The 26,238-nt window shown below is 35.5% G+C and overlaps 2 protein-coding genes across 3 annotated transcripts in view; one reads left to right on the forward strand and one right to left on the reverse strand.

The window, feature by feature from the left end:
• The window catches only part of ABCD2 (ATP binding cassette subfamily D member 2), a 61,680-nt gene extending 55,135 nt beyond the window's left edge, over window positions 1–6,545 (reverse strand). For both annotated transcript variants that reach the window (XM_017512768.2, XM_017512765.2), the window contains exons 1-2: window positions 5,178–6,545; window positions 3,454–3,634 (exon numbers count right to left, since the gene is read on the reverse strand). In XM_017512768.2, coding sequence (XP_017368257.1) covers window positions 3,454–3,634; window positions 5,178–6,116 — 1,120 coding nt within the window. In that variant the 5' untranslated portion in view covers window positions 6,117–6,545. The remainder of the gene's footprint in view (window positions 1–3,453; window positions 3,635–5,177) is intronic.
• A 6,069-nt stretch (window positions 6,546–12,614) lies between these two features.
• The window catches only part of CUNH12orf40 (chromosome unknown C12orf40 homolog), an 80,219-nt gene continuing 66,595 nt past the window's right edge, over window positions 12,615–26,238 (forward strand). The window contains exon 1 of the mRNA XM_017512769.2: window positions 12,615–12,789. Coding sequence (XP_017368258.1) covers window positions 12,767–12,789 — 23 coding nt within the window. The 5' untranslated portion in view covers window positions 12,615–12,766. The remainder of the gene's footprint in view (window positions 12,790–26,238) is intronic.

Consider the following 26,238-nt stretch of genomic DNA (forward strand, 5'->3'; position numbering starts at 1 on the left):
GTAGCTGGGACTACAGGCGTGCGCCACCATGCCCAGCTGATTTTTGTATTTTTAGTAGAGACGGGGTTTCACCATGTTGACCAGGATGGTCTCGATCTCTTGACCTCGTGATCCACCCATCTCGGCCGCCCAAAGTGCTGGGATTACAAGCGTGAGCCACCGCGCCCGGCCTAATTTTGTAAAAATTTTGAAAGATATGTATAATTATCTCCATAGTTAAGGTAGGAAAACCGATGCATACAAAGTGTATGTAACTTTCCCAGGAAAGGATAACTGTTAAAAATGAGAGGCAACATATGAAGAGTGGCCTTCTTTTTTCTATCTTCTTTTCCTTCCTCTATTTTACATTTTCCCCTTGCCATTTCTTTGTGACTCACCTATTTTCTACCTTTTTTTTTTTTTTGCCTTAATATACATAGCATCATGTACTTTATCTCTAACGTAAGGGACAACTAAAGGCATAAGTATAAAGTATGACTGAAGAGTAGATTAGAATACGTGGTATATAGTTACAGGAACTAAAACCTTGAAGATATACTCTTATCTTAAAAAAAATTCAGCCAGGCCAGATGAGGTGGCTCATGCCTGTAATCCCAGTACTTTGGGAGGCGGAGGGGGCAGATCAGCTGAGGTTGGGAGTTTGAGACCAGCCTGACCAACATGGAGAAATTCCATCTCTACTAAAAATACAAAATTAGCTAGGTGTGGTGGTGCATGCCTGTAATCCCAGCTACTCGGGAGGCTAAGGCAGGAGGAGAATCCCTTCAACCAGGGAGGTGGAGGTTGTGGTGAGCTGAGATTGCACCATTGCAATCCAGCCTGGGTAACAAAGTGAAACTCTGTCACACACACACACACACACACACACACACACACACACACACACACAAATTGGCTGTGTGTGGTGGCTCATGCCTTTAATCCTAGCATGAGCCTTTGGGAGGCAGAGGCGGGTGGATCACTTGAGGTCAGGAGTTCAAGACCAGCCTGACCAACATAGTGAAACCTTAACTTTACTAAAAATACAAAAATTAGCCAGGCGCGGTGGCAAGTGCCTGTAATCCAAGCTACTTGGGAGGCTGAGGCAGGAGTATCTCTTAAACCCAGAAGGCAGAGGTTTCAGTGAACTGAGATCTCACCGCTGCACTCCAGCCTGGGTGACAGAGTAAGACTCCATCCTCCCTAAAAAAATTCTTTTGTGTAAGTAAGGTAACTTGATATTTTCTTGTGTTAAGTCTTTGTATGAGAAGTATGTTTAGTAAATACATGCATATACATGCAAACATTATAAGCACCTATAGCAACCTTTGATATTGCAGATTTTGAAGAACATTCTCAATGTTCTATCATATGAATTCATTTTTTATCTATGAAATTCTTACATTTTCTCTGTATAAAAATTTTATTTTGAAAGAAGCTTTAGGAAATACTTTGTTTCACTTGTCTCAATGTGATTACTGTATTTCAATATAAAGTTTTAATGTTTCTTTAATTTAATATGGTATTTTCAGGATTTGTAGAATTTATTTTTAAACACATTATCACATCTTGTTAAGTAAGCTTGTTAGATTATTTGTATACATTGTTTACTTCTAACTGGTCTCTGTGGGGTTAATTTGTCACCAGTAATAGCTGCATTTTCACCGTTCTGTGCTGAATACTCCAGGGTTTTCTAATAACTCCAGTGTGTCCAAGTACTGACTAACAAAACTACACTATAATCTTACCTACAGAGTTGTCTCTAATATGCATTATATATGAAATTTTTAATGAGTATTGCTATTTTAAGAAATGACTTTTTAAGTGAATAGCTGATAACTTTTGATTTTTTTTAGTAAAACTAAACTTAATACCATAGATTTGAAAGCGCCTTTTTCTCTCTAATACTCTTTTGAAAAAGTAATTGTATTTCATTATGAAAAGATTATGTCTAAAATACTGTTACTAACAATGCCTTTTTCAATATAAACTTTTTAAAATGAAATTCTTTTTAGCAAATTTTGAAACATAAAACCAGAAAAAATTCAATTTTCTCAGTCGTCCAAATATACTATCTGTTACACAGTTCATTTGTGAAGTATAATTGATATATGTATACCATTTGCCACAAAGAAAGGCTGACAAATACTAACTTACTAAAATGAACATATTTATGTTAAGAATAACTCAACTTTGACAAGTGTTTTCGTAAGGATTGGTTAAAACATTGAAGCACTGTTTCAGAACATTAAGGCATATTGTAATTATTTACTTGTTTTATTAGATCTCTTCAAAGAAATAACTATTAATCCTTAATTTTACACAAAAATAACTATAGAACAGTGTAGATTCTGTAAAAATGTTCTTAGTTTTCTGGTGGTAATAATTGTCACCTTTTGTTTTCTAGGTAATAATTGTCACTATATATCAACTATAATATGCTCTGTGCTTCAAAACATTATTCAATTAAGTCCTCACAACAATTCTCTGAAGTATCCTTTCTGATTCTCATTTTACAAATGAGGAAGCTAAGGTATAGAGAGTTTCATTAACATGACTAAGAGGATACAAGTAGGAAGAGGGCGAACTAAAAGTTGAACAAAACTCTGTCTCACTCTAAAGCCTATTCTTTTGTCTAGATCCTTCAACACCAGGGCCAATTTTAGTTCTGTGATTTTTAAGGAGGGATGCCTTATTTTAGGAAAAGAGTAGAAAATACTTCTTCAATTAATTCTTCTCTGTTCCAACCCATTAAGATCCAAACTCCCATCCAAGGATGATACAACATGTTAACATTGTTTTTCCTTCCTTGCCCTTATCTTTCTTAGTTATTCCGAAGAATGAAAACTGTTATTGAAAACTGTGGAGACAGTGATAAGATAGAATTAGCCAGCTGCAGCTTGGCAACTGCCATTCCTACAATACCACCAAATCATGCCGCAAAGGAGGTTATCTGTATTATTCACAAGTAGAGGAGCCCTTGCTCCATGGCATATAAGCATTCCCTGAAACAATACTTTTGGTTGCTCATTGCAGTCAACTGACTTTTCAAATCACAAAGCAGGGCAAATTCAGTTACAGAATATTTGTAGACTAAATGTATGGGATGTGTAGAACTAACGTTTATAACACACGAGGAAAGCTTGTGTTATACTCTTTCTGAGGGTACTAACTTGTTGAGGTTAATTGTAAACTAGAGAATCATCCTATATTAGGCAATATAATTAAAACTGCTCAAAGTCAACTCCCAGAAACTTGCATCAGGGATCTCTGAAATATCTCAGAACTGAGCCACTGTCTCCTTATTTCATACTGCTGGTCTTATTACTGGACTCTAAAGTCTGCCATTGTTTCTGACCATTAATAACTGAAATAATGACTATGTACACAGTTTAGCTCACATAAAACTAGCAATGACACCTTAAAAGAAATAATGTTAAACATATATTTGAGATTAAGCATAAATGTCATTACCACCATCTGCAAAGCCAGTTGCTGTGATAATAGGTATAGCCACCATAATTAGTCCACTGCTGCTCCAAACATACTTCATTAGGAACTGTTCTATCATGATGTACCACAAACGTTTGGATAAAATGAGGTTCATCTGATCTGCTAAAGCTTTGTAACTTTTCTGAAGTTGTTTCATTTCTACCTATAGAGGGAAAAGAGATAATAATTAACCCAGGATGAACTATAAACATAAACATTGCCTGTGCTTGAGGACTTTCTTTAAAGATATACGCCTATTCTTCTGTTTTTCTTAGTATGGCATCATCTCTGCATCTTAACAACCAAACAATGCAGATTAATACCAGTATTAGTTATTATTTAGTTTTGGTCACGTGTATTATGTTAAAAAACTTATGCTACTCAGTGGATATAATGTTGGATGTAAAATACATATAAGTAATTTATAGTTATGATATTTAAATTATATGTATAAGATGTTAAAATTAAATGATATTATGTAAGACATGAATAAACAATTGTTAGAGCTTTGTCCTTGATCACACCAAAAATAGCTGAAAATGGACACATGACATGCATATATATATAGATTCCACTTTTGAACTGACTCAATTTGTTAGATTTTTGTCTTTTATGCAAGAAGTGTAAGCACACTATAATTTATGTCATTGAATTCAAGAGTTCAAAAAGAATCACAAATCAATATGCTATAGTACAACATATGAGGTCAATTTTCAAGAAGTCCTAAATTTGCTTTAAATATTCTTTTTCAGATTGCTACTGCTACTAAAAAAAAAACTGATAATTACAGATGCTTTAAAAATTAAATAATTCTGCTTGTTGATTGACACGCCATCTTCAACAGTAGAACACTTTTATTTTATTTGCCAAGTCATTTAAATTAAGATTGCATTGCCTTCAAAAATTTCTGTCTTATTTCATATTCTGAAGTTAGCTTCATGCAATGCAAATACATATCATTGGGTTGTCTTAGGGATCTGCTTAATGTTGAAAATCTTTAATAATTAAAAACAACATACTGAAACTCCTTTTGTACTCCTCATTCCTTGTCTAATCTCAGCTTTTATTTTAAAGCTAGACAAAATTTGATTTCACTGCCTCTTTTCATTTTATCAAAATATAGTGCTGAACATGAACTAAGAGTAATAGAAATTCCATTTTGAGAGACACTCTTCTATACTTCTTAGGAATGAGGATGTTCCATATTGAGCAGACATGCAAAATCGTTAAAAATGTCTTTTATAAGAAATCATGGTTGCCTCCGACTCTTTGACAGCAAAGGAACAACAAAGAATATCATTCTAAATTTTTCACTTCATTGGAAATATGTTTAGTCTTAGTTTGCAAATATACATTTTCTTCTGGTAGGTGCTTTAGGACCACCTGCCAAGTTGGGATTTACATTTTAAGAAAATGCCTTAGAAATAATTCTGAGCATATTTGAGTAACTGAGGCTAAGTTCCTTTTTTAGAGTGTTGCAAATTTTATTCTCATGAAACTTTAGATAAATTTGCACCCTATAATTCTTTAACTAGTTACAGTTAAAAGGGGTAAGGAAGCATACATTTTAATTCAGGTTTAGATGTCAGAGGAATCTAAGACACTAAAGAAGTGGGTCCATCAACAGGACAACAGATGGTATCTAGCACCGCAGTGGCAGCTTAAACAGTCTCACATTTCACCCATCACCTTAATTTCTATCTTACCTTATGTCCTCCGTAAAAGGCAATTTCTTCTACATTGGCTATAATTCTGGAGTGCACATACCGCAAATAGCCTTTTCTATGAGCTTCCTCTGCTACCAGTTTGCCAAATTTGGGAGAACAGGCTTTCAACACTTTAGCAGTGGCATATACCACAAGTCCTGCTAATAGGGTGGGCCCAATTGGGCTTGCTCCTCTGGATGTAGCAGTTTGGATGAGTGTATAGGAGGTCAGGATTACATCTAAAATAGGTTTGGTCAGATTGGAATACAAGTGAGCCACAGATTGGGAGAACATCATAATATCCTCAGTGAGAGATTGGTCAGGGTTTGCCAGCCTCCCATCCATATTAATCACTTTATAATAAGTCTGATTTGTAAAATAGGTTTCATAGGCATGGTCTACTAGGCGAGTTCTGAAGGCCAAAGCCAATTTGCATTCCAGGTACCTTATTGCACTGTTGACGAAAGTAGCAGGGATGGCAATCATAAGCCACTTGATTAATTTGATGATGAAAGTCCGAGGCTTCTTTTCCACAATGCTTTTCACGATTTTTCCATCCAGACCAGCCACATAAATAGATAGAAAGGTTCTTGAGATTAGAGCCACTGAGTGCAGGCAGAGCCACCCTGTTTCAGTGGTCACAAGTTTTGGAAACAAAATTTTCCGAAGTTCTAGTAGCTGTTTGAAGAAATCTGCATTCACTCCAGGAGAAGGTTTTTTACAAATGCCCTCGGTGCAATGCAGTATTTCTGTATTCTCTGCAGCAGGGTAAGCTGCTTCTTTTTTCTTCCCGTGACCAGATCGCTTTAAACGCTTGCCAATGATGGGAGAGAGGGTTTTCAGAGCATATGCCGCAGCCACCAGGCAGGCAGCCCTCTTAGCAGCACTCGATCTGGTCCATTTCACTCGATCAGCTGCTGCATTTAGCATATGTGTCATTTTCCCAGTTACCCAAACCGGCTTCAAAAAAAATTTGTTTTAAAAGATCATGCTCCACAGAAATTCCCAGCAAATGTTTCAGAAAGTCCTACAGCGTCCCATAGTCTGCAGCGTTTCTCGTCCACTGTTTTGTTTTTAATTTTGCTCTGCTGTGAGCAGACGCAGCGGGGCTCAGACTCCACTGCATCTACTGGGGATGATTCTCTCAGAAGCTCGAGCTGCACCAAGCTCCTCCCTCCCAGGCCCCTCATTGGCTGTGAGGGCGGTGGGACCTTGGAATCCTCGCAGCTTCCCTTTGAACCTTGAAAATGAGGAGAGAGCAAACCGAATTACATCCTTCCTTAAACAGGAGTTCAGAGAGTTAAATGTCTATTTTTGGAGAGGTCGAATCAGGCCAGCGGCTGGCGAACAAAACCGGCTGTAGCTACTGAGCATGCTCAGTGTCACTTAGAAACCCGCAGAAGTTTCAGAATATACATCACTTCGGTAAGATTTCAGTAGATAAGATACCGTAAACAGAAGAGCAAGCAGAAAGGGAGATTTCCAAGAGTTTTAATGAGACTAGGAGGGAGAAGGAACCACGGAATGGGGGAGGAGGGACAAGAGGATCAACATAAAATGAATATGAAAAGAGTATAGAATGAATCTGAAAGGGATCAGAAAAGAAAGTGACATGTGGGAGGGGCACTGGAGAATGCCAAATTTCAAATACAAACATTTGGATCTGTTCAGGTTCCCCCACCACCAGCTTTTTGGGGGTCTATGATTTCACATAAGGTCTCAGACCTAATAGACAAGTTGTAATTGAGGGTATCCCTTGTAAATAAATAGGATAAAAGTCTTCTGTGTTACAGAACATAATTATTTGCTGTGCCTCTAGCCCCTCCCCCTTCTCCCCCTCCATCCTACTTGTCCTTGTGATAAAAAATCTTCCAGCCCCCATAATTGGAGATCTGATGCACTTATATTTATTTACAAGGTGATGACTACTAAATAAATGAGAGCAATGTTTTTTTTTTTTTTTTTTTTTTTTTTTTTTTTTGAGACGGAGACTCACTCTTGTCGCCCAGACTGTAGTGTAGTGGCGTGATCTCAGCTTGCTGCAACCGTTGCCTCCAGGGTTCAAGTAATTCTCCTGCCTCAGCCTCCTGAGTAGCTGGGATTACAGGTGCCTGCCACCATGCCAGGCCAATTTCTGTATTTTTAGTAGAGATGGGGTTTCTCCAGATTGGTCAGTCTGTTCTTGAACTCCTGAGCTCAGGTGATCCTCCCACCTCAGCCTCCCAAAGTGCTGGGATTACAGGCATGAGCTACCGTGCCCAGCCTGCAATGTTCGTTTTTACTACTCCCATGTGTTAGGTAGTTTTTATTTGGAGTTGGGTAGCACTTATAGTCAGAGTTTAACCATTTGGGAATTCAACGGGTGTTGGATAGTGGAAATAGCTTATCTAGGACCTTACTTCATTTTTTCAAGAATTCCTTGTCTTTTGCAAGTGTCTGTTTTGTTTGTTTGGTTTAGCTGTAGAGATAATCTACTGGCTACCTTTTATTTCCGTTTCGTTATTTGATAAAAACCAAGAGTCTTCAAAAAAATTGTTCACATTCATAATAAAGAATATAAACTGTTCAACAGTCAAGGACAATTCTGCATATTTTTAAATATGTAACCAGCTTTTGTTTGAGACAGAGTCTCACTCTGTCACCCAGGCTGGAGTGCAGTCACACCATCTCCACTCACCGCAGCATCCGCCTCTCAGGTTTGTGCCTCAGCCGCCCCAGTAGCTGAGATTACAAGCACATGCCACCACACTTGGCTGATTTCTGTATTATTTGTAGAGACGGGGTTTTGCCATGTTGGCCAGGCTGGTCTCAACCTCCTGTTCTCAAGTGATCCATTTGCCTTAGCCTCCCAAAGTGCTGGGATTACAGACGTAAGCCACCACGTCCAGTCAAGAACAATTTTTTTAGTCAAGGCTGAGTATATTTTTGGATATGCAAAAGCCATTTTTTTGCTCTCCATTCTCCCCCTACTCCACCTCATTAAAACTCTCAGAAATCTCCCTTTCTACTTGCTCTACTGCTTTTGATATCTACTGAAATCTTACAGAAGTGATGTATATTCTGAAACTTCTGGGGATTTCTAAGTGACACTGAGCATGCTCAGTAGCTAGAGCCGGTTTTGTTAGCCAGCAGCTGGCCCCCAAAATACATAAACATCAGAAGCTTAGGAAAAAGCTAGGACAGATGTTGGTCAATTACAACTGGTGGGCCAAATCTAGCCTGCCACTTAATTTTATATGACCCTTAAGCTAGGAATGATTTTTACATTTTTAAAGTGGTTGAAAATACATCAAAAGAAGACTATTTCGTCCTGTGAAAATTATATAAAATGCTAATTTTTATGTTTGTAAATGAAGATTTATTGGAAAGCAATCACATCCATTAATTTAATTTCTGTCTGGCTTCTTTCAAGCCGCAGCAATGGTTAAATGAATGCAACAAAGACTGAAATATGTACTATTTGGCTCTTTGTAGGAGTTTGCAAACCTCGTGCTTGAATATAAAACCCATCTCAGTATTAAATGATCTTCATTACTGAGTTTATCACAAATAAAGAACTATCCTCACTTTTATAAGTAACTACATTCTTAAATTTTTAAAACTTATTTCTTATGTACTTATATATTTAAGTCTGACAATCATCATATATCTCTTCATTTGTTTGTATTCAATTCAGCAGATTTACTGACACATGAGTGTCAAACTTATGCAAGTCTTTTTGATAGCTGGCCATATTAGTAGCACACGCCATCATCCTATTAAGACTTTTTAAGCCTGTATATACAGATAATAGTGGTCATGGAAGTTATTGTCAAAATCTTTTATTCCTAAGCTCTTGTTTTTGTTGTTTGTATACAAGATAAGGTTGCTTTTCATTTATGTCACATCTCCTAACAGCTAAACAAAAAAGGGTTAGAAGTGACAGGACAGGTGAAGGCCAGGGTAAACCTAATTGGGGGTGATGGCAGGATGTTATTAGGCAGAATATCGAACACAGAAGGATGCAGGGGTCAGATAGCAGCTGGCAGTCGAGGCCAGTGGTGTACAATGCATACAATCAGAGGCAGCCATATCAGGGGCGGAGCATGGCAATGAGAACTCTAGAAGCAAAGGGCACTAGAATTCAAACAGGACTTAGCTGGAGGTAGGTCAATTTACCAACTGATAATGAGGTTGTAGTGCAGCAACAAGCTTTCAATATCCGGAGGGAGAGAATTGTGAGAATGAAGAATTGTGTATGAGGAAAATGACCAAGCAGAAGTTTTATTACCTGAATCGTGGTACAAAGAAGGTTGAAAGTGAGTTACTTGAACTGTGGAAAAAGTCAATGTGAGATTTGATTTGATGTTGAGCCACTTACGTGCAGACCTAATGCTTAACCATTTAAATTTCACTCCCACCTTACTGTGCTCTCAAAGATAAGAACTGGTCCTAGTGTGAGACTAGGCACAAGCCTTCAGATAAGGCAGAGGAAGGATTCAACAAGACAGGAAGCCATATTGACAATTGAGTCAGAAATATATGGCATTTAAGTTAAAACTAAGAATGTCAAGGTACTTCTTTCGGTTTTTTCTTTTTTTGAGAAAAAGCCTCACTCTGTTGCCCAGGCTGGAGTGCAATGGCACAATCTAGGATCACTGCAACCTCCGCCTCCCAAGTTCAAGTGATTCTCCTTCCTCAGCCACTCGAGTAGCTGGGATTATAGGCACCCACCACCACGCCCAGCTAATTTTTGTATTTTTAGTAGAGATGAGTTTTCCCATGTTGGTTAGGCTGGTCTTGAACTCCTGACCTCAGGTGATCCACCTGCCGTTGCCTACCAAAGTGCTGAGATTACAGGTGTAAGCCCCCACATCTGGCCTTCTTTCAGATTTTTCTACTGGTGGAATGAAATTAAAGCTAAGAGAATGTTAATTTTGTTTGAATTCCAAACTAAATTAGGAGAGAAAGAGGAGAAAAAAATCATTTGTTGCTGAAGTAAAAAACATGCTTAGGCCTAATTTCCACACAAATGTCTTTATTTTATGTGTTTGTATGAAAAAATATTAAATTTTTTTAAGAGGGGAGAAATCATCTTAGAAAAGATCTTGAATAACAATGAGAATAATTTTTAAAATTAATAATTTTCAAATCACTGTGCTCTCATGTGATATTCTAAAGTACACTACCAATATTCATGTAAGAGATGGATTAAATGAATTATTTATATAGAAGAATACAAGTTAGAGACTATATATGTTTTATGAACTGTAAAACATTAGATATTATTTTTGTGACAAAGAGAACTATATATACATGTATATACATAAATGTATAATATAATATATGTCATATACATATATATTATATACATGTATAATATGTATGTGTTGCATGTTCAGATTATGAATCTCCAGAAAGCAAATAATTTTTAGAAATAGGTAAAGATAAATTGTTTAAGGTTTGAGAATTTTGAATGGATTTCCTTCTCAACAAATGTTTAAGAGTATTTCATCTGTGCTGTATTGCCTTCTTGAACTGTTTCCTTACCCAAGAGATTACCTAATTGCTCTACTGGTCCTAAAATAGCACAGTGTTGGACTCTCTTATTATCTATCAGTCATACTAGCCTTACTCATGGAGGCAGAAACAGCACTGGAAATGAGATCTTAGATCAACATTTCAGCTGTTACACATAAGTAGCTAATACCTAGTTCATAAGAAAATGTGTTTTTCTGTGGAAGCCCTGGTAATTATCTTGTCTGAATATGTATCTCATAGGATAATCTTTCCTTAGCCTAACTCACTGCCTCCCTGTGACTAGAAGGAAAGAAGTAACTCTAGTCAGGGAGAAGAGATGGTCCATCCAACTCTCAGTTCTTTTTAAAATTTTTGTGTATGTTTCTTTTTAATTTTAATGGGTACATAGTAGGTGTATATGTTTATGGGGTACAGGAAATATTTTGATACAGGCATGTAATGCATAATAATGACATCAGGGCAAATGAAGTATCCATCACTTCAGACATTTATTATTTCTTTGTGTTATAAACATTCCAATTATTCTCTTTTAGTTAGTTTAAAATGTGTAATAAATTATCATTAATAGTAATCATCCTGTTGTGCTATCAAAACTAGATGTTATTCATTCTAGCTAAATAAATTTTTGTACTTGTTAACCATTCCCACTCCCCCTACCCCCCACTAACCTTCCCAGCCTCTGGTAACCATCACTCTATCTCCATTAGTTCAATTGTTTTAATTTTTGGCTCCCATAAATGGAGTGCCAGCTCTAAGTTCTTTACTCAGCAACTTGGTCAACCTCTCCTTATGTCCCTTCACTCACAATAAAGAAAAAAAGAGTCAGTTAATCCCTTAGCAAATTATTTCCCCTTTTAGTTAACTTAGTCAACATGTTTTAAAATGTTGAAAGTAGAAAAAGCTAATACACAGGGCCATAGCTCCTACCTTGACTGTATGGTTTTGTTACTGAGAAACCAACTCCACATCAGGGTCTAATATTCTCTGAAATGCTGAATTCACTTGGTCTAATTCAATTTCAGATATACCTTGCTGAATTTTGTCATAAAAATCAGGATTTATATGATTGAACAAGATGTCTACACTGGGACATAACCCTATTCTAGGTAGTATTTTCCAATGACTTAACCAAAAATCGATTATTATATATCAAGTTGTGAGATCTTCCACAGGTTATGTTCTGGAAACAAAAAATGACAATTTAAAAAAATGTACTTTGTGCATTTATTTAGATGAAGAGATGCCTAGTTTCTAATCAAAAATTATAGGACGGTTTTTAAGATAAATGTTTTGTAAGAATATACAAATATAATACAGAAATAAATAGCATAGTTCCATTTTTGTTTTGAGATTTGTTTTCAGTAAGGATTTTTAAATCTTTGGACCTTTATATCTAGTTAAGTTTTGATCAAGCTCCCTTAGAAACTCAATGCACAGCATGGTAACTTACTACACTGCTATGTTTCTTATAAACACCTGTTTATGGAATATTAAAACTGCACATGAAAGACATTTAAGAAATTTGGGTATGGACTAATATATGGAAACGGAAACATCATTTTTAGGGTTAGAGATCCTTAACTTTGTCCTTGCCTTCTTTTTCTTTCTCAAGTCTGGTTTCTCACTCGAAAAAGACTTACAGAAACGTGGGTCAGAACTAGATAAAATTATGGTGGAGATGGTTTGAAACACTAACCCTGTGGCCCCTGTCAGTTATTTAGGCTTCCATTTATTTAGGCTTGCCTTGCCTCAGCGATTAAAACGTTGTCAGCCAAGCCGGCTGCTTTGCCACAGCGTCCCCTCGTGGCCGCATCAGGACCGGAAAGAGCCCGCAGAGGCCGCAGAGGCTGTCGGGAGGTTGGGCCTTAGCCCTGGACCTGAGGAGCTCCCCGGGGCACAGAGGCTGTCGGGAGATTAGGCCTCAGGCCTCGGAGAAGAAGGAGCCTCCCCGGAGCGCAGACGTTGTCTGGGGGCTCTGGAGGCTCCCGTTGAAGCTGCGACTTGGTGCACAGCTGAGATGTCGTCTGAGCTCTAGACATAAGGACCACCTTGCCAAAAGATTTGGAGAGATGAATTGGGTCGGGGGGTCCCGGTAAGTTGTGCGGCTGGAGTTTGAGACTGGAACATTCGTTCCTACGACACCTCTTTCTAGTTCCTGGCGGAGAGGAAACAGCCTTAGCTGGAAAGAACTGGGTTGGAAAGGGTCTTTTAATTGTTACACAAATTGGGATGGAGACTCTAGAACCGCGTCTCTATTCCTAAAACAAAAGTAACTCAGCTTCTCCCCACTGCCTTTACAAAGGCTTCACCTGTGGGGGCCCCTGTGAGTGACTTCCCTGCTGCCCCTCCTCCCCTTCTCCATGGCCTGTTCCTGGTTATTCTAAAGAGGCCTTTTAGCACCTGACTGCCCCTGCTCCCTTCTCCACGTCCTGTTCCCTGTTACTCTAATGAGGCCTTTTAGCACCTGAGCCCTCCCCACTGCCTTCTTTCCCTGCCAGCACCTCTCGGGTTCTTCCGAGTTGATATATAGTCTCTGCATGAATTTGGAAATTATTGTGAAACAGCCTAGTCCCAGCTGCACTTAAATCAATGGCAGGACAGCGATATCACCATAAATCCAAATTATAGTTTGTATTTCAAAGGGAAGTAAAGTGAACAGTTTTTAAACAGTTTTTACTTGAATAACTTACGAGATAATTTGCCATTTGTTTTGTATTTTGATCATATAAAGTGTGATAGATTGACGATTTAATTTTATACAACCTATTGTTATTGACCTTAAAAGTCCAGCTGGTTGGAAATCATGTGGGCCTGTAATTTCATTTGATCAGAATTCTTGATGAGAGGAATGGTTTTGATTGAAACGAGAAGCCATTGAATGTAATTTTTTTTTGTCACAAGTAGACCCAGGACAGTAATTATATGGTTAGATTATAATGCATTTAAATTATAAAGAATTTATCAAAGGAAAGACAGCTTGTGTATTCGACAAGTATCATAACTATGCCTGATAATTTGAGCATGCATTTTTATTTTGTTGAAGAATATGTTAGCATTCTAAAATTTCTAAATTTTAGAAATTTACCTGTATTACTTCTGGCTGGTGTTCCGGCATCAGAATTGTACTTTGGAGAAATGGGAAAATTTACTTACAGGCTTCAACAGGATTTACTTGATACATGATTATAATTTGATGTTTTTGAATTTAACATTCTTTAAAATATCAAAGAGGATTATATGAAATAATTTTACAAATGCTTAGTGCTATCAAAATGTAGATGTTGCTATTACTCTGTCATATATTACAAACTTTTATGGCTATCTTGGAGTAATATTTTAGTTGCTGTTGGGAGGATACAAAAACAATATACTGCAGGAAACATGTAATCTAGGATTGTGTTTCTGAAAATGAGGTGCAGTACCTGGAGGTGCAGCATTTGGAGATATTAGGTACCAGGGGATTTAAGAAACATGGTAACATCTCCTTGAAGCATCAGTTTTAATCAGAGATTAAGGGAAAACATGTATTTAAATTTATACAGATGCCAAAGTCAAAATGTAGAGACAAATCTCTGAATTTAACGTTTTATTTGGAAATGGTAGAATTGTAATTCAGGGCATATACAAAGTAAGTCTTTGGTATGTCTGAAGCACAAAGAAAAAGGTGGAGATTTTACAAAAAGAAATGTTACATACGGTTTTGAAAGAAAGTTCACTGGCAAGCTCTCATTGGTGGATGATGGTGGCAGTTAAAAACTAATCATAGACTCCTGGACGGTCATTTTAGTAGTTATTTGCTATAACTGGTCATAGGCAGTTTGAGCAGCTTGGCTTGCAGAGAATCAGATTTTTGGAGCAAGTTATGTGCCCTGAGTGCTTTTTCCTCCAGGCACCTCAATTCTTATGTGTTTGGACATCACATGAATAACTTAATTTGTGTGATCAACTTTCACACAAACATGGATGCAATGTAGAGTGAAATGAAAAACTCTTGTGAAATGTTCAGATAAACTGCAATTTTAAGTAAATTTTACTTGGTGAGAAGGGCTTCTTAGGGTAAAGCCTTAGATTAGTAATAAAAAAAAAAATTGGCATCTCTACTTTCTACTGTTAGAGTAGGCAGGGGTAGACAAGATTAGTTGATCTTGGCACTCATAGTGTCCTAAAGGGCCTCAATCTGAAATAGTGCTTTTAGTAACCAGTGGCAGCTGATTGGAGCTAATAGGATAGAAATTTTAATCTTTATTCCAAACCATCCTGGAGTACTTTTTTACTCCCCTCCATTGTTAGGGATGTTTTTGGTTGAATATTTTAAGAAGAACTATTAGGAACTTAAAATATAAACAAGTGAAGGGATTGGAGAGCAATTATAAAGTTCCTTCAGAACAACTCCAGAGCATTCAACAATAAGTAATTCAGTGAATATATTTTTTGCCTGTTTAGGGAATTGGTAAGCTGTACAGGGGAACTCAGGAAAGAAAAATACATCTGGTTCACAAAAAGAACCTATAAGAGAATGTTGAGATTAAAATTAGATAAATCACTATAATAATGGATGTTTAAGTAGTACTTGGTATTGTCACAAGCACTGTTCTAAGTGCTTCTTATTTATTTGCTGTTAAGAACACTATGAAGTACATACAAGTATTCCCATTTTACTGAAGGGGAAACTGAAGCATAATGTTAAGTGACTTGACCAGAGTCACCCAGCTAGTAAATGGCAGAGTCAGAATTTGAGCCCAATGTGCTTACCCTTTATGCTATGCTGTATAGAAAGACAAGTGCCACAAAGTTCATAAAAGTACCACAAAAAAGGACTGTGGAAATTCAGAGAAACGAGAAATAGGAAGTTACATTAAGTCTTGCAGGACAGAAATAGTGCACAAAGCAAGCACCAAAGGGAAACCATGGAACGCTGGTTCTTAAAAGTTAAAATGGAGGTGAAATAAATAATTGATCAAATTGATGATCTAGTTTTTAGCAAGGCTTCTTAGGAAAGGAAAAGATGGGTTGGAAGGAAAGGTATTAACTTGAAAAAAGTTTATTTGTGATACTAGGTGAGTCTGCATTAAGATACTTAAACAACTTCAGACCTTGTTATTACTGGATAAAGAAAATGTGGCACATATACACCATGGAATAGTATGCAGCCATAAAAAAGGACGAGTTCATGTCCTTTGCAGGGACGTGGATGAAGCTAGAAACCATCATTCTCAGAAAACTGTCACAAGAACAGAAAACCAAACACCGCATGTTCTCACTCATAAGTGGTTGTTGAACAATGAAAACACATGGACACAGGGAGGGGAACATCACACACTGGGCCTGTTGTGGGGTGGGGGGTCTAGGGGAGGGATAGGAGGGCATGGGAGGATTGGGGAGGGATAACATTAGGAGAAATACCTAATGTAGATGACCAGGGAATGAATGCAGCAAACTACCATGGCATGTGTATACCTATGTAACAATCCTGCACGATCTGCACATGTACCCCAGAACTTAAAATACACTTAAACAGTTAATGAAGGGCTCTCTATAAAATTTTTCTCAAGTGAATGAAGCAAATTTATGTTTTAGTAATAGCAACCAGATTGCATACCCTAATTTGAAGTAGATTGTTCTTGGATATTATAGAAACCTGATATATTGGGTTTAATTGCACAATCATTTGATAGGACTGTCTTTACAGTTTTATAGTTGCAAAGATCTTTACAGCTTTTCTTGTATAAACCAAACTTGGCATTTTACGCTTTGCTACTCTTCAATTTAGGGACGTTACCAGTCATATGTAAGACGCCTTTTTGTGAGGGAAGGAGCCAGTGGTTAGGGAAGAAATCAGCTTCCCTTATTTTTCTTTTTTAGTTGCTTACTTAGTTTGACTTTAGTGTTTTGGGTTTTGGCCATCTTTGCAAGATACTGTAACAGTGCATTTCAAACCAAGGTCTCTCATTAAGGGCAAAGAAATGGATCTAAGAAATTAATTTACATGTATATGATAGTAGTTCCCAAGCTACTGTCTGTGAGACTTGCTAATCAGTAGTAATAGCAGGTTTTTCAATTTAATGGACTTTTTCTTTTTTCCTGACGTTATATCCTTATTAAATCTTTTGATACTAAAATGTCCCCTTCTATTTTAAATCCTTTTTTTTTTTTGACAAAATTAAAATATCAATCTTTTATCAGGCCCACCAGTTAAACATTTTGTTTTGACTTATCTGGGAATCAGTGACCTACAACTCTCACATTTGTTTCGTATTTGCTAGAAGTCACCACTGAGACTCTGTATTTTCTTATCAGGTTGAAGTGCAGATTTGAGAGATGCCACAGTAAGCATTGATCCGTTATTAGTTTTGAAAAGATTCTTTTATTTTCTTGTTTATTAATCAGTAACTAGTTTCACCAAATTCTTAGTTACTTCAGGTATGAAGGTGGTAGTAAGAAAGGCCGAAGATAAGATATAACTAGACTTGGGCCTGCAAAATGCTATTCAGAATCAGATCCACTATAGATCTATAAATATACCACTATACAGTATAAGATTTTTTTAAATTAGGAAGGTTTACTTTTATAATTCAGAGTGGAGAATGCAATCAATGTCATAAGAAAGTCCTAGGTAAAGTTCTGTTGGAATTTAGGTGAGTGAGAGGTTACCATTTGTAAATGTAACCCTAGATCTAGTTTACGCAAAATATTACTGAGTGCGATGTACCAAGCACTGTGCCAGGTGGAAGTACAAAGTAAATGAAATTTGGTTTTTTTCTATAAGGTTGTAGTGTATTGGGGAAGAAAAGTATGACTTGCCATTAAGCTAGAAAATATTTAATGTCAGAGACCAAAATAGGATATAAAAAATAGATAATGTGAACCATAGTAAAACACAGAATAGTTTTAGCTGAGAGTTTGGCTACTCAGATACAAGGACAAAAGAAGGTTAAATGGAGAAAAACTAAACAGGAAAGCATTACCTAAATAGTTGGAGATAATGTCTGCATGGCTGCTTGATGGTGAGCTTATAAGCTAGATAAAGAAGTTGAAATTTTATATTGAGGAGTCATTCAAATTCAGAAGCCACATATTAAAAATGGTATCTTATGACTATTAGTTTGTGGTGTTAGTGGTATTTAGGTTGGAATAGTATAGAATGACTTCAAGATAGTGATACCCATTAGTATTCTGCTAGGGAAAAAAAAAATGTAATACTATTTTTCCATTTTCAGGTATAACTATGTTCTTCAAACTCAATCCATACAAGTCCTAATTTGTTTTGTATGGATCACAGGCTATGTAAATTTGGGTTGATCATTAAACTTTTCCATAAAAGAGCAGATGTGCAGAGCCCTGTTTATGGAAAAAGAATATGAAATTATGACTACAAAATTGGATACAGGGCCTTGGAAGAGGCACATTCAGGTGAGGGACCATGAAACTTAAGCTTAGTTAGCATTACAGTAAAGTAGCCTCTGTCTGTATGCTTCTTTATGTTTTTTTCACCTCTTAAATTTGGATAATACATGTACAGTGAACATCATTCTAGTTTGCCTGAAACAGCCAAGGTTTATGCCTGTGGTCCTAGTAGCATGCCCAGTTTAACATTTGTCTCGGAGTGTTTGTTTTTTTTTAACTAAATATAAACTACCATTAATAGTTCTATTAAAATAAGCTCAGATAGATTCAATGAACGTTCTTTTTTTTTTTTTTAAACCTGCCTGTTTCTTAGTGTGTGAGCCATATGTACAATGAAGAGTGTTCTCACTTTAACATGAGGTTAAATCTGAAAGACATCTAGTGGTAATACAGTTCTCTTTTCCTGATACTTTCCAGATAGAAATTAACAACTCCTTTTACAGACACCATAATGGGCACTTGCTCATGAAATGCAAGTGTGCTGGGACATGAGCAGCTAGACACAACTAACTTGCTGGGTAGGATGGGAGGAGTATTTATTGCTGCTGTCTCTGCTGGCCACGTAGTGTACCAGCTCGTCATACCAATGCATGAGAAGTCTGAGATTTGTGTATCTCCTTTGCTTGGGTTGGGGTCAGTAGGAGACATGGGGATTTTAGATTAGGAGTAAATGAAATGTCCAGAGAATAGAGGCTTATTAGTCCTGTCAGAGAGGATACAAAGAATAGTGTGATGGCTTTTGCTATAGCGGGTTTGTCAACAACTGTTTTTCCATTGTTTGGCAATGCTTTTGCAATAAATCTTTTCGAGAGCAGAGAGCTCAAATAAAGGAAAAGTTAATACAAAATGAAAATTTACTGATACTTTGTTTTCCAAGGATATTGGTGATGAACCTGTGAATTGTGCACAAAATGTTTGCCAATATTTAGCATCCCCACAGTTAAATTACTGACCACATGAAAATATGAAGACACAAATCTACTGAAAAACCATCAGAATTTACTTTCAAATTCAGTAGTTATTTTGAGGAGATTATACTTGCAGACAAAATTTAACATATATAACTGTGGAAGCCCAATTAATCTGTGAAATATGAGTTTTAATTTACATCAAATTACTTCTAAACTAATTCCAATGATTTTGATTTATTTTTTTCTTGTGTGTATTCAGAAATAAAAGTGATAGCTGTAAATGTGTCTTTTATTAGCAGAAATTTATAAATGACTGAATGATGCCAATTTTATGTGTCATCAGTGCTGCAAACAGAAAATCAGCTAATTCCAATAATTTTTTCATCTAATTCATAAAATCAAAGAAATATTCTTAAAAGTTCTTTCTGTCAAAGATGAAACATTCCAATATATCATTAATGCAGTTATGAATTTAGTTACGTTCACCATTGAAGATAAAATTATTTTTGCATTGTATGAATACAAATTTTGTGGACCATAGCATAAAGGATAAAATGGAATTCTTACTAAATTATGTAACCTGCATAGCTGAGATATATTTGGAATTGGTTGTGGTTTACATATGTTAAATAGTTGCATCAAAAGAAGCTTGACATTTTACCAAATAGAAAATACAGTTGTTAAAACATGAATTACTCTATATGTATACTTTATATATTCAGTAATATAACTGAACTACAGTATTTTGAGTGAAATTGATGTTGTGTATAAAGGAATGCTTTAGTATGTTACAAGCCTTTTCTCTTCACTTCTGTTCATTAATTGAATTTCATGAACATTTGAGTCTTTGAATAATTATAATTATGTTGTAAATTAATCTATGGGTCTTACAATGTCATTGAACATTTTTATAAACAGGTACTCTATACTTTGATGGCATTTTGTTCAAATGCAGTTGGAAATTTTTATTTAAAGCATTCTGTGACTGGGCTGATCAAAAATTCAACTTTTGAAGCTTTTATTAAATTATAATTATTGAAGATAAGGCTTTTAAAATGTAATTCTGCACAAGATTTAATTTTGAAAATTTATTTTTGCTATTCAGATATATTGGAATATTGTGACTGGTACAAATGTTTTGATGGAGTGCCTACTTTTAATTGGTTAATTTTTTATTTTGTAGCAGAACAGAATGCAATTGAAGGAGCCTACAGTTTTATAGCACCTAAATTTAGATAAATATTTAAAAGAATCAGATATTGCTGCTTATTTGTCACATTTTATCTTGTAAAAAAATGAAGTGTAAATTGAATGACAAAGGTAGTACTTGTGAAAATATTTGGGCTAAATACTTAAATACAAACAAAAATTGAATAGTATCTTCCATTTGGCAAATTTTTTTCTGAGTTTGCCAGGTACTTCCTTATCTTTAGACAAAGTATTTTCTCAGTTAATGTGAATTATGCAGATTCTTAATTGAAGATTCAACAGTTTTAAATTTGTTAACCAAATGCAATTTTAAACAATGCAGGCAATTTTATGAAGGTATTGTTTTTTTTTTTTTTTTATTGTACTTTAAGCTCTTGGATACACGTGCAGAACGTGCAGGTTTGTTACATAGTGTATACGTGCCATGGTGATATACCGTACCCATCAACCCGTCATCTACATTAGGTATTTCTCCTAATATAATCCCTCCTCTATCCCCCTACCTCTGACAGGCCCTGGTGTGTGATGTTCCCCTCCCTCTGTCCATGCATTCTCATTGTTCATCTCCCACCTATAAGTGAGAATGTATGGTGTTTGGTTTTCTGTTCTTATGTTAGTTTGCTGAGAATAATGATTTCATCCATGTCCCTGCAAAGGACGTGAACTCATCCTTTTTACGGCTGTGTAGTATTCCATGGTGTATATGTGCCACATTTACTTTTTCCAGCCTATCATTGATGGACATATGAATTGGTTCCCAGTCTTTGTTATTGTGAGCAGTGCCGCAATAAATGTGTGTGCATGAATCTTTATAGTAGAATGATTCATAATCTTTTGGGTATATATCCAGTAATGGGATTGCTGGGTCAAATGGTATTTCTAGTTCTAGATCCTTGAGAAATTGCCACACTGTCTTCCACAGTGGTTGAACTAATTTACATTCCCACCAACAGTGTAAAAGTGTTCCTATTTCTCCACATCCTCTCCAGCATATGTTGTCTCTTGACTTTTTAATGATTGCCAATCCAACTGACATGAGATGGTATCTCATTGTGGTTTTGATTTTCATTTCTCTAATGATCAGTGACGATGAGCTTTTTTCATATGTTTGTTAGCTGCATAAATGTCTTCTTTTGAGAAGTGTCTGTTCATATCCTTTGCTCACTTTTTGATGGGGTTGTTGGTTTTTTCCCGTGTAAATTTGTTTAAGTTATTTGTAGATTATTGATATTAGCCCTTTGTCAGATGGATAGATTGCAAAGATTTTTCTCCCATTCTGTAGGTTGCCAGTTTACTCTGATGATAGTTTCTTCTGCTGTGCAGAAGCTCTTTAGTTTAATTAAAGAGTTCTTTGAAACTTAACTGTAAGCATTATAATGGTCTCTGTTCGTTACCTATCCTTTTTCTTCTTGTCAGTAGTTACATTTTAAAAGATTTATATCAACAAGTTTATTTAGGAATGTAGAGGTTTTATGGTATTTATAATACTGCTTATTAAAATTCAAATCCATATCTAGCTACCTATAAGACTAGCAGGAATGTTTGTGTGGAAACCTTATGAAATTTTTAGCTATAAAACTAGTTGCCAAATTGCATCTAAGTACCAGTTTAGTTATATATGTATACATATATATGTTATATGTATATATGTGTTATAGATATACATACATATATACATATATACATTCGTACATACATATATAGTTATGTGTTGCTTAGTGACAGGGTTGCAGTCTGAGAAATGTACTGTTAGACAATTTTGTTGTTGTGTAAACATCTTAGATTGTACTTGCAGAAATTGAGGGGGCCTAGGCTGCCACACACCTATTCTATTTGGTATAGCCTTTTGCTCCTAAGCTACAAGTCTATACAGCATGTTACTCTACTGAATATTGTAGGTTATTATAACACAATGATAAGTATTTGTATATCTAAACATATCTTAATATAGAAAAGATGCAGTAAAATACCACATAAAAGATAAAAATTGGTACATCTATATAGGGCACTTACCGTGAATGGAGCTTGCAGTATTGAAGTTCATCTGGGTGAGTCAGTGAGTGAATGGTGAGTGAATGTGAAGCCCTGGGACATTACTGTATACTACTGTAGACTTTATAAACACTATACACTTAGGCTACACTAAATTTATTTTTAAAGATGTTTTTCTTCTTTAAGTAATAAATTAGCCTTAAGCTACTGGAACATTTTTTTACTTCATAAACTTTTAAATTCTTTATAACTTTAGATTCTTTTGTAATAACACTTCGCTTAAAACAAAAACACATTGAACATCTTTGTACAAAATGTTTTCTTTATATCCTTAGTCTGTAAGATTTTTTTTCTATTTTAAATTTTTTAAAACTTTTCAAACTTCTTTGTTAAGAATGAAGACACAAATGCACACATTACACACATTAATCTAGGCTCATATATGGTTAGGGATCATCAATCTCATTGTCTTCACCTCCACATCTTGTCCCACAGGAAGGTCTGTTTTCAGGGCAATAACATGCATGGAGCTGTCATCTCCTCTGATAACAATATCTTCTTTTGGAACACCTTTCGAAGTACCTGTCTGAGCCTGTTCTACAGTTATCTGTTTTTTAAAAAAAATTAGAAGGACTATTTGCTAAAGTAACAATAACAAATATAGTATAATAAATATGTAACCCAGTAACACAGTCTTTTATCATCATTATCAAATATTATGAGCTGTACATAATTGTATGTGCTATACTGTTATACCACTTACAGTACAGTAGGTTTATTTATGCCAGGATCACCACAACATGTTAGTAATGTTTGCTACCATGTTATGACAACTAGGCAATTACTGGATGATAGGAATGTTTCAGCATCATTATACTCTTATGGGACTACTGTTGTACATGTGGTCTGCCCTTGACCAAACCATTGTTACGCAGTGTGTGATGTTATTTATTCCTTGAAACTTAACTGTAAGCATTATAATAGTCTCGATTCATTACCTACCCTTTTTTTTTTCTTGTCAGTAGTTACATTTTAAAAGATTTATATTGACAAGTTTATTTTAGGAATGCAGAGGTTTTATGGTATTTGTAATACTGCTTATTAAAATTCAAATCCATGTCTAGCTACGTATAAGACTAGCAGGAATGTTTGTGTGGAAATCTTAAGAAATTTTTAGCTATAAAATTAGTTGCCAAATTGCATCTAAGTACCAGTTTAGTTATTTTGATGAAAATATGTTAAATGTTTCAAGACTCTTTCTAAATTTTAGAAACAGTTCTATGGAACTATGACTGTATTCATTGTTTCTTCTTGAACTAATGATAATGCAAATAGCTGGAAATATACTTCTGTGTTGGGATGTCATTTGCATTCTAAAATACCTTCCACTGTATGACTCAGGAAATGGCTGTTCATGTTTATGATTACAGCTTGTAGCTATGGAACAGTGTTTTCTGTGTGAAATACTGCAGGAATTCAGTCTCTAAGAACTTATTTTAATTAGGCTGTGTATTCTAAATATTAGATTAATTTTTGCATTCGTGGTTTAGCTTTTTTCCTTAATACCTTTTTTGTGAATTCATACTTATCTGAAAACTTTTTCTTTGCATTGTAAGAGAAGTTATTTAAAAGCTGTAACTTTCTAGCATTTATCATTACTATTCCAAACACATCAGGTCGACCTGCTTTAGTTTTGTAGAAAGCCGATGTAAGTACTTTTTCTAGGCTAGTTGCTGTCTTGAATGTTAATAACTCTACCAGCTAACAGTGTTAGATTTTTTGATGGTTTAGGTTAATTTTAATTTCAGTGTGATACAAACCGTAAAATACTGTTTTTCATTTGCTAATTACTACTCTATTAATTTTCTTTAAATTTTTTACTTTTCATCAAGTTTAAGATATTATTATAAGATTTTAACAGTCTGGAACAGTTTCTTTTGCATGGCAGGATGCCCCTAAGAAAACAAACTGATCAAGAAACTAAAAAGCAAAACAAAACAAACGAAGCAAAAAAGAACAAGGTTAAGACTGACAGTGTAAGGTATTTATATGACCCTCATAGTATTTAATTCCTAACAGTTTCAGTATCTCCTGCACACTCCATGTAAAATGTGCATGTTAGTGTTTTTTTGAAAAAAACATTTCTTTGGCAACTTTATTGCCTTTGTGTCTTTTTTATTTATTTTTTTAAATAAAAGTATTTTTTTTAGCATTTTCCTTTAAACTTTTCCTTACTATGAAGAATAGCAAGGAGCAGAAATGCTCTGATGCATTTCTATAATAAGCATGGTTGTTTTTCCCTCTCCCTATACTCCTTTTTTCTCCTTTCTTTTCTTTCTCTTCCCTTCTCCCGCCTTCTCTCTCTTAACCCCTTTATATTTAAAAAAAAATATCTTTTTTCTTTCTTAGGGAAGAATAATATAACAGATATCTATACTACTATGATCTGGAATAGATAACTTGTGGAGTATTCTATGAGGAAGCTATGACCTACAATTTTCTTTTAAGTACAAAATGATTTTGGATCAATACCTATTATAATGACAACTAATATTGTTTATTCATACTTTCATTGAAAGAGATGATTGTACGTATTTCTTTAAAAATTCATTTTCCAGAAAAGCACAGTAATTACTGTTAAAAAAAAAAGAAAAAGATGAACCTCATTTCCACTGTCTATCTCACTCTCAATTCTCTAGTAATTCAAATTTCAAGACAAAAATTAGGGAAACATATATTTTAATCTGGTTGAATGTCATACTACATAAGTCGAAGAATGTAAAACAAAGTTGAAAGCTAAGTAGGGGCATGCTATGGAAGTCATATCCCTAAATTATAATCAGAGCTGTGTTATAAAGCAATTACTTATGTAGTAAAATATATTGGAGAACATTTGCATAAAATCAAAGAGACCCTTTACAGTGTAATTATGGTAGTTGACTGCATGTATAATACTGCAGTAGTCAATGTGGAATGCCTTTAGCAAAAACTGCTAGGGAATCATTGGCAAGTCCTTTTCATTATGATTTATTTTTGTCATATATAAAGTTGCAGCTTGTTTCCCCTAGTATTTAGGAAATATAGTCTCTCATGACTGTTGTCTTATTTTTATATTAGCCTAAGAAAACCACAAGAAGCAACTATTAAGGAATACATATATCCTGACATAGCCAAATAAAAATGACTTTTGGATCATTATCGATTTTGATTTTAGTGTGGCTGTGTAGTAGACATTTGTGTTCTTTGGCAAACCAGTATCTGAGGCCCCTGTTTATGTGTGGTATATCTGTCTACCACTGTAGGAGTTTTGGTGATAGGTACAGGCCACCGTCCTCCACAGAAGCTGAAAAAACAAACAAGCCTAGATACTTACTTCCCAGTCTGTTTCGCAGCTAGTGAATGGGTACATTATCTAAGCTCAATTTTGGTGCTCTTGCCTTGAATCAGGAGTTAGTGACCCAAAGTAGGAACTGCAGTGCACCTGTTTTAGTAGTAGACAGTTGCAGGGGCTGCAGCAGGATTCACTTTACAGGGACAGGGATGCCAGGGGAAGTGTTGTCCAGGAGTGGAAGTATTACCTAGTATTCACCAGTGTCAGCAGTGGTATCTTTATGAGACTAATTGTTGCATGATTTTGGCCATATTCCCAAAGCTGCCTAGACTTCTTTGTTCTTGTCATTTGACAAGCATGCCTTCTCAGCAGGTCTGTTTGGCTATTTTTATTTTAATAAACTTATTTTATGTTTGAATCAGCCAAATATGCTTTCTATTGCTTGTAAGTAAGAATTCTGATTGATGCACTCTTCTTTAGTGCAAATAATTGAGAATGACTATATTCAGGAAAATATTTATGTGGACATATGAGTCTATTAATAACAGTGATAGCCTTAATAATCTAAAGTGTTCTGTTTAAGAAATGACCTTTGACATATATGTCAGAATCATTTTTCATTTTTCATTTCAATCTAGTGATTGCTAGGCTGTTGGAGATATTGGTCTTAAATTCTTTTTTTTTTTTTTTTTTT

This window comes from Cebus imitator, unplaced genomic scaffold, assembly GCF_001604975.1.
Source record: "Cebus imitator isolate Cc_AM_T3 unplaced genomic scaffold, Cebus_imitator-1.0 Scaffold477, whole genome shotgun sequence".
NCBI lineage: Eukaryota > Metazoa > Chordata > Mammalia > Primates > Cebidae > Cebus > Cebus imitator.